We start from the raw sequence: 14,088 nt of genomic DNA, 5'->3' as shown, positions 1-14,088 counted from the left end.
AGGTCTGCTTATACAGTAGACACTTTCAAACCAGGCAGCTTTCTGTTGGTCAGTGCGGCAAATTTGTGTGACCAACTTGAACGTGCAAAATCTGCATGGGGAACTTTTTCATCATCACAAGAAACTCCCTATCGTGTGGATTCCTATTGGAATAACTGTATTTTGCCATTTGGAATTTCGCTAAACAATGGTAAATGTGACCTCACCTTTTCTCAGGCATTCATTAACCTTTTGTTCCCCAATTAATTTATTCTTCACCCTTTCCGCAGGTTCTGCTTGGACTCTGCGCGACAGACGAGGCAGAGGTTGTCCATCAACTGGTCCAATTTTAGCTTGAAGAAGGCCACATTTGCTGCCCACTAATGGGTCTTCCAGAGACAATGGCAGGAATTGATAAGCGTTCCTCTGGTTTCTTCTCTCTCCCACATTTCTACAGGCTGACTGCTGACCCCAGTGCTGCTATGCTTCAACCGCTCCTCTGGTCTACATTATCCATGCCGCCTTGCCTTTTCCTTGTTCCTCTGGGTTCTGCAAAGAACCCCAAACGGGCTTATATTCCTGCAGTACTTCTAGAGAGAGAAAAAAAAAAGAGCAAAGTCAAAAAACAACTCCAGAATGCTACTCTATAAGTTTATCCCTATTATTTTGGTTTCCCTTTTCTTCTTTTAAAAAGCGTGTGCGCTTTTTGTCAGTGAGTGGGCCGTTTCCCTTAGGTCTATGTGTCATGTTCTGGGTTCTCTCTGGCTTTATGTACATTTGGATGAAGGCACTGCAAATGACATGCTTAAAAGAAAAAAGATGAATATGAAAAAAAAAATCCTTTTATTCAAATCAACTGTGGCTTTGCTCACCTTTGCACCTAGCACTGCACTTCCTCACATCTCATCGTCGAGAGAATCAGACTGGTCAGCTTCACGTCATTGTCCCCTATCTCTTCCTTTATCAGGAGAACGGCTAATACTTGACAATGTTCACGTCAGTTCCATTTAAAATTGTTCAGAGTAACAACTGTGTTCAAGTTACCATTTTATTTTTATTTTTTATTTTTTTTTCCAACTTGTACCAAGCTTGTATCAGAATACTTTCAGAATTGAATCGAAAAGAACAATACTCACACTATCAATCTGTTATAGAGTGTATATTGTATTAACACTGAAGCCGGACTGGCTACTTTTTAACATATTGTTAAGTAATATTAAAATCTTGTCTTTCTTTTTGAAAGATGGAATACAGTAGAGTGGCAGGAAATTTTTGTGTCAGTTGTCTTTTTTTCCATCTGCATCTTATAACACTTACCAAATTCCTAACCTTATCCAATCAAGGGGAAATACAGAGCCAACTGCAGATCAACATATCAGGAGCAACCTAACACCCTAATTTGCATGACCTGGCACCTTTGCAACGGGTCCGTCCCCATCGTTCTGGTAAGAACGGATGTGTGTGAAACATCACAACTGTTTCACTCGGTGTTTATGGTTTTATACTGGCTATATCTGCATACTTTAAGGGTTAGTTCACCCCAAAATTCTGTCATTAATTACTCACCCTCATTTCGTTCCACATCCGTAAGAGCTTTGGTAGTCTTCAGAATACAATATATTTTTAATGAAATATTAGATTTCTGTCCCTCCATAGATATCCAACACAACTTACACATTCAAGCCCCAGAAAGGTAGTCAAAGTAATCCATGCGACTCTCGTGGTTCTACCCCAATTTTATTCAGCAACGCGAGTGCTTTGTTTGCACAAAGAAAAAAAAAACCCATAATTTAGTTTTATTTATTTACTACCTTTCTGGGCCTTGAAAGTGGTAGTTGCGTTGGATCCCTATGGAGGGACAGAAACACCTTGGATTTCATTAAAAATATCTTCATTTGTGTTCTGAAGATAAACAAAAGTCTTATGGGTTTGGCATGACATGAGGGTGAGTAATTAATGACAGATTTTTGGTGAACTAACACTTTTAGCAATAACAGTGATAATAGTTATCCAAACATTTGGGATAATTTGCTCAATTTGAGGTGAAGTCATGAATAGTTTAAGGTTTATTTTGCTTTGCTTTCTTTCCTCTTTCCTTATTTCCAGGGTGTGGCAGGTACAATCCCGGTTCAGGCTGGTGTTTTCACTAATCAGTAAAACCATCTTTTCCAGTGCAATCACCAAGCGTCATTGGACGCCATTGGACAATGCAGTATTAGTGTTTCTGCTGAGAGGTAAGTGTTTGTTGAAGGTGAAAATAACCTTAAAAGTATTTCAGATTTTATCATTTAACACTACTTATTTCAACTAAGCATGACCAACTGAATACATATTGAGATAAAGGTGATGTTTTTGCTGGCGTCTGTTTTTGATGAGAAAAAAAATAGGGGGGTAGGGAATCCCGCCATCCCATAAAGGGTGTGTTAAAGTCAACATGAAATTAAAATAGACTTCTTAAATGTTCCTTGTGTTATTGTGCATGATTCTCCATTTCAAGTTATTTCAAGGGAAAACCAGTCCATTAAACTAATAATTTTTTATTATTATTTTTTTTATTATAAGTATATCATTACCTTGTCAGAAATGCTGCCCTACAAAGGTGAATCATTTTGTTTAAGTTGGAGTACTGATCAATTTGAAGTTTTTCTTACAACTCTTCATTTGAGCTAAACTTTGCCTGATACATTCTTGTGACTCCATTCGTGAAACGCTGAAATAAACATTGAGATTGAACTATTTTTAATATAAAAAAAATGTAATTATTAAAAAAAAATGTGTTGCTAGTGATCAGAAGTTTGATTTAACTTGGTGTTTAAAGTGACAGAGCATTTAAAAGTATTTACATGATTTTGGCTTTCACTTCAAAAGTGCAATTTTGATTACCTCACTCTTCAATAAATGTATTGGAATCACATTTTAAAATGGGAGGGAGTGCATATTTTTAAGCTTCGAAACCACTTGACAGACTATTTCTAAACTTACAACTCCCACAGAAAGGGAACTTTTGTCACTATCCGTCATCATCAAACTTTGTTTTATGTAGGGCTTTTTTTTTCTTTACTTCCTGCCAAAAAAAACTTTTTCGCTGTGGTAAACGCCTACCTCCTTTTAGCATGTAACAAAGAAACAGATATAACAGGTTAGAGAGACTGTTGCTTGCCTTGTTATGGAAGAGATGATCTCATTTTATTAATTGATAATATATTTAAACATAGATTTACACCATCATGCCATTCTCAATGGCAAGTATAAATTTAGTGCCTGGTTTATAAATCTATATCTGGCAATAACTTTATACTTGCCATTTTAGAATGGCATGATGGTGTAAATATATTATCAATTACTAAAATGAGATTAGCGTAACCAATGGCCATCGCATATGCAGACTGATATCTAAAAGTTTTTTTTTTCTTATTCTCACTAACATTTAGATATTTAAAAACTATAAAAAGAACTAGCTTGGTTAGCTGATTACCTTAAAAGTCCATAGATATCTGCGTCAGTTCGTACTGCCATTATCACTTCCTCCAACAAGTGGAAAATATAATTGTAAACTAAATATTTTAGTATAGTAATCTAGAATTGAAATGTTAATGTAAAATAAATATGAATTTATTTTTTTTTATATTTTACGTTTCAAATCGAAAAATATTTAGTAAAATAATTCACTTAATTAAAATATATTTATTTATATAATTAATAAAATCAACACGTGTTTGGCTGGGAAATCGGAGAATGAACAATGGGAGATTTTATGAATCTCCTGGAAGTGCTTCTGTGAGTCTGCCCACTTTTAGTCCCCCATGATGCAATGCTGGAGTTACCTCATTTATGTAAAATATTTTTAGTAAGACATTTCTGGTTGAGACCAGATTCATTTTGTACTTTCAACATGAAGTTTACTTGTTTCGACTGAATAAGAAAAACAACTACACAAGATGTCTGCATGGATATCAATATACACACACACACACAAAATCAACAAAAATTCTCCTTTAGACATTTGGGTATTAAATTTAAGTTGACTGTTAGATAAATGTAACATGATCCAAGTATGTTCCCTTGCCATATTCATCTGAATATAACAACAACTTCGTCCTTTATTATCCTGTCTTGACAGGACTATGTGCAGAGCCTAAATGTCTAGAATCAGTCTTACAAAGAGGGACTTGGACAAGAAAAGGGTCTGAAAGAGAGCGAGAGCTGGGTTTATTAAAGAGGAATCAAAGATCGGAGAGGAGATAGTGTAGTTTGTAATCACTCATGAAGATCTTTTCTTTGAGGATGGACCAGAGCTGAGGAGAAACAGAGAGCTTAAGAGGGAAAACCCCCATCGTTCCACATACTGGAATTGACAATAGTGTTCTGATCGCTCTTATCTAAAAAAAAAAAAAAAAAACACAACTGGTCTTTAACTCTTAAGACAGGCAGAAACAACAACAGTGTAAAATAAAGTGCTGCTCTTTCAAATGAGCTAGCCAGTGCTCGGGAATTCCCTGCGTTGAAGATTAAAGACGATGTTTATCTGTTTTGGCAAGGCATTTGGCAACGTTTTCCCAGCCGGAACAGCATGCAGGTAAAGTTGAGGATAATAATGACAAGCTACACCATAATAGGCTACTTGTTTTTTGTTTCTTTTCTCTCTCTCTTCTCCATTGTAAAAGTGCAGGATTCTTTTGAAGTGCTGACCTGGTGTATCTCAAGTCTGGAGCTATTTTGTAAGTCTTTACTGTAAAAGTCAGGTGATCATTTGACCTAATTATTTCCACTTTCTGAAGGAGGATTGTGGTGTGTGTGCTTTTCTCCAATAGATGTACAGGCATCACATTATTATAAGTGTGTGTGTGGAGGTGGAGGTGGGGAATCCCTTCCAGCCTACCTTTCACTTCTCCAAGGAAAAAGGTTTCAGAAAAGAACAAAACATCCCACACATCCATTACTTCAGCTTTTCGCTAATCTCTAGTAACGTTCTTCACAGCAACACAATTTTCTCAATGACTTTGCAACTAAAATGACTCTGTTCTATGCAGAACTGCTGCGGCCACAAGCATCTTTCGAAGTGTGTGCTTGGGCAACGTCATTTCGAGAGTGGTGACTTGACTGAAGTAGAGAGCATGAAACTCCTGCTGGAGTTTTCCCTCCTACCCCCGTGGCAGCTAGCTAGGGCCGTGTGTCTGACCTCATCAGGGGGTTATTGACTCAGGGGACCATGATGTTCCTTTACATGTCTGACGTGATCTTGAATAAGCTGAATATGGGCCTGAAATGATGACTGATTTCCTAGATATAACACAAATGCCTACAGGGCCATTTAGGAGACGAATTACTTTTTGTGTTGACAATTCACAGAAATGATCATCAGAAACTGTTTGGTTAATACTTTCACTTAAGTAATAATTGTATTTGTATAATATTTATAAATGTCACTGCTACTTGTTGATCCAACTTGTCACTTACCTAACATTTTTACTCCCAAACAAAGTTTAAATTTGACCTCACTAAGCTAAAAGATGAACAATTATATTTTTTAGAATACCGTTTATTGTTAGGGTTAGTAATGGTTACCGGTTCATTCCGATTTAAAGTATATTGAAGAATTGATTTGCAGTTCAGTGAAGGCGTCGGTTATAACTCGGTGGTGATTTACTGATGGAGTGAATCTGATTTAAAACAATTTCAACAAACGTTTTGTAAAAAGATTGTCATTTCAATCACAATTCAGACTTCTCGGCTGCATTACTGTGCCGATGATGAAATTTGAGTCACGTGTACCCTAGCATGCTCGTAAAAAATAAAGTATACTTTGGGTTTAAGAGTCAATTGTTCGCGATTCGGACATTACTGCTGGTGCTGTGCTGCTTGTTGCTTAGGGTTTTTTGTAGAATTAGAATCACCCTGGTTCCCTAGACAAAAACCCAATAGAATTTTTCCATTGGCTTTTGGATTATTGCAGAAAACCCACCAAAAGCTTATGATTCTTACACATTTTTTTTTTCATCATGATAATTTTCATAGATGAAACAACTTTAATGAATTTTGAAGCCTAAAAACAATCACCAGAAGTACATAAACAAACTACACCATTAACACGTCTGCAATCTCTCCACTATAAGACAACTCTTTAAATCTTTATTTCAAAAACATTTTCCCTTAAAGTTTGAGTTAGAATAGTCTGCAAGCACGCGATTAACACAATGAGGTTGTAAAAGTTGACTAGCGAGTAGATGAGGTTTCGATTCGGTGGGATGTTTAATGTCCCAGAAAATATCTGAGGTCCCATTTAGCCACTTGTTAGCAACCACCTTTTTCAAGACAAGGTATTTTATGTTTTAGGATAAAATGTGAAAATATCTTGAGCTTGTGACTCCAGGACGATGGAACCGGTAATGCTAAAATGATTCTGAATGTTTGAGTTTTGGACAACAAAAATACATCATCCCAGCGGCACTCTATCAACTAATGCCATAAGATATCATTTAACGAATCACATATCGACACACACTGTTTCCAATCCGTCACCAATGGTCACAATAGTCTATTTTAAATTGTCACGTTTTTGTTGCATTTTAGTCAGTCTGAATCACTTCATAATGGATGTTACTGGCCTCTCAAAGCTACACCAGCGGTTCAGCTACAGTACTAGGTACAAAATGTTTATCAGACAATAGTAAATTTGATTCCGTGAATATGTATTTGATAAGAGATATTAGTTACAGACCTTGTTTGGTCCCATAGCCTCCTCCCCTTTAAATAGCCAGTCCCACTATATCCCTCTACCCGACAGTCACCTACTTCTCTTCTGCTATTCACTTCCAGGCCTCAGGACAGCTGAGAATTTGCTGCAGTTATAGCCTCTCAATCCAGTTGTGCTTGGGAAGGGGCTTTCCACCACTTGTGCAAATCACACAGTCTTCAAAATCCCGTGGGACTGGAGTTTAATGCTTTGACACACTATGCCTCATGATCTTACTAGCATTATCACGACTATCTCATTGTCTGGTTTCTCATATCTTACTAATAATTACCATTGACTGTACAAATACACTCACAAACACAAAAAAGGTTACAAATGGTTTAGAAAATGATCTTTAAGCAAATATTTTATTATAAAAAATAAATCATCTTATAGTTATCACATTTCTGTTTTATTTTGCCATCTCTGTCATAATGTCTTATTGCCAATTGAATTTTGTTGTTAGTGCTTTTAAACCCTGTAAAAGTGTGCTGCAATAGGAGGCCATTTTGTCAGATGCAACAACTGAGACGTCACGCCTCAATTTACCAGGATGTAGGGAACTTCCTCTCTTACTTAAAACTAGAATGTTTTTAACTGCAGAGGGGGATCAAATGGCAAGTACCTCACAGTCAAAAGGTGCCTAGAAGTCTGAGAAAGCAATGACATGTTATTGTCGGAATCATATAACATTTATAATCGGAAACTGAAGTTTGATATATACGGTAATGAATCAAATAGTAAAATATTAAAAGATTGTTAATAGTGTGTACTGTGCTGCTCTATATTTCTTGGTACAAATAATTATCTGATAATTATTTAATGTGATACATTTAACCTCAAGGCAAGTAATAACAATATACCTACAAATTAAATATATAAACATTACAATATACTTTACAAATGACACCATGACAAAGTATGAATTATATTCAATAGGCTAATAACAGAAGCTTATGTATTAAATATAAAATAATAATGTAATTTTATCATCTGTATTTGGAAATAATTATAATATAGCAAAAAGTGCAAACCAGCTGAAAAAGAGAATACATTTCAGTGAGGTATATGATACCCATTTTATGATCCATCTGAACTATACGCAGATCTGCAGTACAGCATTAAGCAAAATTTGACTGAAACTCGTACCATGCTTAAAACCATGACACCAAACAAATGGTAAAAACCAGTGACTTATAAACCACAATTGCTTGATTGAATAACTTTTCATAACCAAACCATCTGCATTCTATGACAGCCATGTGAGTAAGCCTTTGAACTGGAAATGACCAACCTAAAGTCATTCTGAGTCCTATGCCACAAGCAACCTTCTTAACATCAACCAAGTCCACAATCGAAAAGAAAGAAAAAAAAGCTCTTCCTTGGACTCCATCCTGTTTAACCGTGCCCCTGCCTTCATCAACACCCTGTCGCACATCCCACAGTCTGCAAGCTTGTAGTGATTATGTCCTCAGTGCTTTCTGTGCTCTGTAAAAAGTCAGTGAGGTAAAAGACTCACAGCTTGGCACACTCGTCCCAGTGGTTTAGGTATTCGGCCGCGTGCTCATCGTCATATGTGGTGAGACACCGAGGGCACTGCAGTTCAGCGGCTCCCTGTGGTGCAGTGTTACTGATAGTCCTTTTTGAGCTTGCTTCTGGGGGACTGTTCCTTAGTGGTTCGGCAGTGTCCGTTTGTCGGGGAACTTTTTTAAGGCCCATGTGAAGTCGGCGTGAGGATGAGGCGTCTTGGACGCTCTGCATGATGAAGAAACAAGGCATGTTATTAGAAGGAAATGGCCTTTGGATTAAAAAAAAAAATCTCATGCTGGTTGGGTTATGCTGGCGTTAAATGAAAAGCATCTCTATTGTAAATACATTACAGATCTTATAGTGAATGAATCATCCATGTATATTATTATTTTTACCGAGTAATGTTTAATCAAAATATTATAATGACAGACTTTTCTCTATGATGTATGCTGGACTTCACCAATAATTTAGTCTGCTTTAATTGAGTGCAAAGTCCTCAAACAATGTACAGTGCCCGTCCTCATTTTTTATTTTTTTCCGATAATCCATTGCACTTGGATGTAAAATTAAAGAAAGGATCTGTTCCTACACCAATTTCATTGTTACTTAAAACAATTTAATATATATTTTGAAATATTTTTTAGATGAGTTTTCAAATATTGTGAATTATTCATTCAAAATATCATGCTGTTTGGGTTTAGTAGTAAATAACGATACAGAAAAGAAAGGGAAAAAAATTGCTTTAAAGAATTATTTAAAATAATGTTTTGTAAAATATCCTGAAGAATTAATCTGTAAATATCATTCGTATTTCGGGGAGTTGCACCAGATTACATTTTACATCCCAAACTAATTTTGTCTCATAGATTTAAATTTTTCTTTTCAAGAATATAATTATTTCATCATTTCAAATTTCATTTATTTCATAAACTTTTTTTAAATGATACATGCCTGTGTGCGTATTTGCAGTTGAAGTTTCCCAACTTCGTCTTGAAGGTCCAGGATTTTACCCTGAGCCCTCTCTCTGTCTGCCCTCTCCGATTTGAAGTCCTCAATATAGGCCAGAACCTATGAGAGTACAAGGCAAGGACTTGGTTTATGGGCAGCAAACCAAACAAATTACTTCTCATCTTTGCTGTTACAAAAATACACTGACTTCCTGTTTAAGAGGAATTCAAATTCTGCTAGTTGAACTGATACACAGACCTGCTGCTCAAGCATCTGAATGCGCTCCTGGTCTCTTCTTGTATTGTCATCCCTCTCTCTGCAGAGTCTCTCGCACTCCATCATCCTGTCCTGCAGGAGGGCGTTGAGCCGTGCAATCTCCTGCTGGAACAAAGCCATGCTGCCCGCAGCCTGAGTTTGGGTCAGGGTCGGACCTGCAGATGCCAGACCGTTTGATTCTTTCAACTTTTGACACAAACCCCTCACGTACTCCTCTCTACTGGAGTCATACTTCTGCCACTTTGAGTTTAAACTTTCCACCTGAGATGGAACAAAAACATTTATTTATGAAAAAAAAAAATGACATGACATTTTCCAGGAATATTTTTACATTGTTGTTTATTTCCATAAAATGTACTGTGACATTTTCTGACAAATGTCAGTGATCATGTGATCCTTACATAGGCAACTCTCTTTTTAAGCTGGTCATTCTCCTCTTCTAACTTGCTGATGATGACATTTAGATGGGGTATTTCAGCGGAATCTTTTGTCTTATAAAGATACAAAAATGCATGGTCAAATATAATTGTTAAACAGCAATTTCTAATATTTTTTAAAAGATGGTCCAGATTTTGTAGAATGGTGATAGTTTCCAACACACCTCATTAACTTGAGCTCTCTGATCAGTCATGGCCGTCTTGCTTTTATCTTTCTCCATGTGCCCCAAAAGCTCCTGGCACACCTGCACAGTGGCCCCCAATTGGGCCCTCAACTGCTCTGCTTCTTCAGCAAGAGAATTGCAAAGGACGGCCCTGGTGGCCTGGGTCCGATCCCTTTCGGCCAAGGTGGAGCGTAGTTGCTGGATCTCCCTCTCTTTCTCCTGCTCAGGCCTTTCCCGGATGGTCTTCAGCTCTTGATCCTTCTCCTTCAACTTTTCTTGCAATCGCTGAATCTCCTAAGACAAGCAAACAGCCAAGGAGACTCTTTCATGCAGTTCAGGTGAACATTAACAACAATTGCACTTGTTTCGCCACAGCTCAAGCATACAAGTATCCAAATGCTCTCAAAGGCAAACAAACAGTACAAATCTGCTGAAAAGCATCTTAAACCATGATAAACGGATTTGCTGGTCAGGCTTATCTGCTTGGATTTTGGGCACATTTCAAATGATCACTCTGGCAGACCACCTTAAACCATTAAGATATATATATATATATATATATATATATATATATATATATATATATATCTTGTTTTCTTGAGTAAGGAATTTAAATACTTTACAAAAAAGATTCTCTACACTGATTTGGGTTGTTGGCAAGAAAAATAAATGGCATTATGTTGTGATTGCATAGGAGAAGGAACACAAGTGAGAAATGTGTTGTAACTTACTGTTTTTCTGGTTTCCAATCTCTGGGCGGTGTCCACCTCTGATTCCATGAGTTTTTGCTTTAATTTGCAAATTTCCTTACACAAACTCTCGATTAGCGATTTCGACGGCCCTACAATATAAGGGTCCTCTCCCTCAATGACCACGGTTTTCTCATACTTCCCCAGTCTGGCCTTTAAATCGGCGATAATTCCGTCTTTGGATGTAACCAAGTGATTTAAACGAGCAATTTCTTGTTGTGTTTCGTGGTTAAATGTGTTGAGTGTAGAGCAGCTGCGCAACTTCGCCCTGAGCGCCTCGTTCTCCCTCTTCATCTCATCCATGCTGAACAATCCGCTCGCGCGTTATAACGAGTACATAAAGTACGAATTTCCCATCTATGGATCTATAGATTGTACAGGTTTGAGTATCATACGCTACATACGTCTGCTGTAGACCAAAAGCAGAAAGCTTCAGCCTGTGAGAGCCTCACTCAATTTCGAAATTATTTTATGAAGAGGGGATTTCCTTGCGGGGACTTCCCCCATCTCAAATTGGGTATATTTTTTCTCGTTCTTCAAATAAAACATCGAAAAATATTTAGGTAACAGTCCCTATTTTGGCATTAAAAGAGGATAACTGTGTATTCGCGTGTGATTTAATTGTGGTTTTACACTTTTAAAAGGCAGTTGTCTCTCTTTGGTGTCATATCAGGTTTGGGGAGAGCACTAGCTTGATGCGTGTGCACGAAGAATGCGCGCTACCCTTCCTGTACGCTGCCAGTGACGCTACGCGAGAGAGAAAAAAACTAGTGTAGACATCTTCCTGATTATAATAGGGACGTTTGAGTTTGACAGTTTAAAAAAAGGGGTGTATAGCCTACTGGACTTTAACTTGAACTTGGCAAGGTGGCAAGCTTTCAGATAACTGAAGACTCAGTGAAGCTATGTCGAAAATCTAAGGCATGAATGAATATAGGGGAAAGAAAAACATTTTCACATTTCTAAAGTGACCTGTCCACCCAAAAAATAAGATTGTGATTAAGGCACGTCGTTCCAATCCAAACCTGTAGGCTAGTCTATGAGTTCTGCAGCACACAAAATATATTCTGAAGAATGTTTTTAACCAGATAGCTTTGGTTTCTATTAACTCCCACTATTATTGTTATTTATTTTTTTTGGAGGTAAATAGGAACTGAAACTGTTTGGTTACCAAATACCAACATTCTTCTATATATATATATATATATATATATATATATATATATATATATATATATATATATATATATATATATATTTTTTTTTTTTTTTTTAATACACTTTTCGGCTGTTTGCAATGAACAAATCAAACAAAAGTAATTTGAAATAGCTTAACACAACAAATGTTTCAAGTGGGTTCCCCAAATTCAACTGAAAATGCAACTTCAGTCTCAAAATTATTCAACACCCTGAATAGAATCTCTCACAACAATCTGCAAAACAGGTGTTGTCTCAAGCACACCTGATGCAACTAATCAAGGGCTTCATTAATTGCACCAGGTGTGCTTGAGCTAGAACACATGAAAAATCTGAACTGGGTTTTTCAGTGTTACATTTGACTGCATGTAAGAAATAGGGCTAAGTCAAAAGAATGGTCCAAAAAGTAGAATATATAATTGCCATTCACGAACAAGTAGGATTCAATAAGATAACTAAGGCACTAAATGTTCCTAGAGACAACGTTTGGAAGCGTGGTTCGCAATTTCAGTTAATGGAACAATGGTAAAACTACCTGGATGGGACAGAATAAGGAAGTTATCAACGACTGCAACCAGATTTCTGAGAAGGCAAATTCAGAAAAACCCTCTAGTGACTGCAAAAAACCTGCCTCAAGACTTGGTGGTAACAGGCACGGAGGTTTCAGCTTGCACAGCACCCGCTTGCACAGCAACCCGGACTATTGAGCCCGGGTGGGCCTGGGCCCACCCATTTTAGGTCCTGGCCCGCCCATTTTGACCCAGGCCTATAGTGAGTAGTGAGTGATTTTCATTCTAACAGTTCATCCAATAAGCAGCCCGAGGAAAGCTTTGAGTGAAAGCTTCTCAACCAATCAGCTGCTTCTACCCCACGTGTGACTTCGAGCACTTTATTCTCTATGAGTGTACACACACCTTCTGCGCCATTCGTCGTCTGTCTGCGGCGCCCAGCAACGGCTCAGGACCTTGTTCAAAATCCTGCCGTGCCACAGAGCGTGATTTGTTTTGTTTTATATCAATTTTAAATGTATTTGTCTCAAATCGTCGTTAATGTATATACTGACTTCACCCTGTGCTGCAATATACATTTAGTTTTATATTCATTTACAGAAATCCGCTGCTTGAATGAAAATTGCTGATGTTATCGGATTTTCAGCTGATATTCACAATTCATTCAGTTAACGGACGCTCTGAGGTAAAGTGTTCAGACTGCAAAGTCAGCAACGATTGTATTTAATTGTACAGTACAATCATAACATAGTACAGACATTATCTTAATTCCATAATGTCCTTAAACATAATAGTAAATTGCTGGCCATAAACTGAGAAAGTGCGCATCCAGTGTGCGATACCTCGAGTTGTCCTAGACGCGACGCGGCACAGCGCTGCGCTTCTTGTCCAGTGTGCGACCCCCCCAGTTAGGCTAACGTTACTGCACTGAGCTGAGGACAGCGACACTAGCCACACGGGTAGGCTACTGAGTCGCTGTCCTCAGTGCCGCAGAAAAGCGCTGAAACGGGGAACCCGTTTTTTTGTTGTTGTTTTTTTGTTGCTTATTTTAACTGGCCCATCCAGTTTTCTGGAGGCCCACCTACAATCAAATTCCTGGCGCCGCTAGTGTTGCACAGTACTAAACGCATGCGGTTTCCATGCCAGAACTCCATTACTGACCCAAAAGCACAAAAAAAGTCGGCTCCAATTTGTTCAAAATCATATAATAAGCCACAGAAGTTTTGGGATTCTGTTCTGTGGAGCAATGAAACAAAACTGGAACTTTTTTTTTGGGACCCTATGGATCAGCGGTATGTCTGGAGGAAGAAGAATTAAGCACATGCTGAAAAGAACACTGTCTACAGCATAGTGCTGGCTTGGTGATGCTCTGGGGCTGCTTTGCATCCTCTGGCACAGGAAACCTGCGTGTGGAAGTCAATATGGATTCATTGAAGAAAACGTCATGCCCTCAATGAGAAAGTTGAACATTGGCCGTCATTGGACCTTCCAATAGGACTATAGTCACGTTTCCATTACAGATTTGTGCAAAACTTTTGCGATTTTGTTTTTTTCTAAATGTCGACA

At 37.8% G+C, this 14,088-nt stretch overlaps 2 protein-coding genes across 2 annotated transcripts in view; one reads left to right on the top strand and one right to left on the bottom strand.

The window, feature by feature from the left end:
• fam193a (family with sequence similarity 193 member A) overlaps nucleotides 1-1,248 on the top strand; it is a 35,122-nt gene extending 33,874 nt beyond the window's left edge. The window contains exon 23 of the mRNA XM_077246646.1: nucleotides 270-1,248. Coding sequence (XP_077102761.1) covers nucleotides 270-363 — 94 coding nt within the window. The 3' untranslated portion in view covers nucleotides 364-1,248. The remainder of the gene's footprint in view (nucleotides 1-269) is intronic.
• Nucleotides 1,249-7,052: 5,804 nt separating this feature from the next.
• On the bottom strand, nucleotides 7,053-11,546 carry tnip2 (TNFAIP3 interacting protein 2). The gene is made up of 6 exons (XM_077246673.1): nucleotides 10,799-11,546; nucleotides 10,068-10,361; nucleotides 9,868-9,957; nucleotides 9,449-9,727; nucleotides 9,194-9,310; nucleotides 7,053-8,467 (listed from the first exon to the last, which is right to left on the bottom strand). Exons 1-6 carry the CDS (start codon nucleotides 11,117-11,119, stop codon nucleotides 8,228-8,230), a joined length of 1,341 nt encoding a protein of 446 aa, XP_077102788.1. The 5' UTR covers nucleotides 11,120-11,546; the 3' UTR covers nucleotides 7,053-8,227.
• Nucleotides 11,547-14,088: the final 2,542 nt, after the last annotated feature.

Source organism: Siphateles boraxobius, unplaced genomic scaffold (assembly GCF_051911475.1).
Source record: "Siphateles boraxobius isolate OS27281-9 unplaced genomic scaffold, OSU_SipBor_1 29, whole genome shotgun sequence".
In the NCBI taxonomy this organism is placed as follows: Eukaryota; Metazoa; Chordata; class Actinopteri; order Cypriniformes; family Leuciscidae; genus Siphateles; species Siphateles boraxobius.
This window is presented reverse-complemented; position numbering and strand designations above follow the sequence as displayed.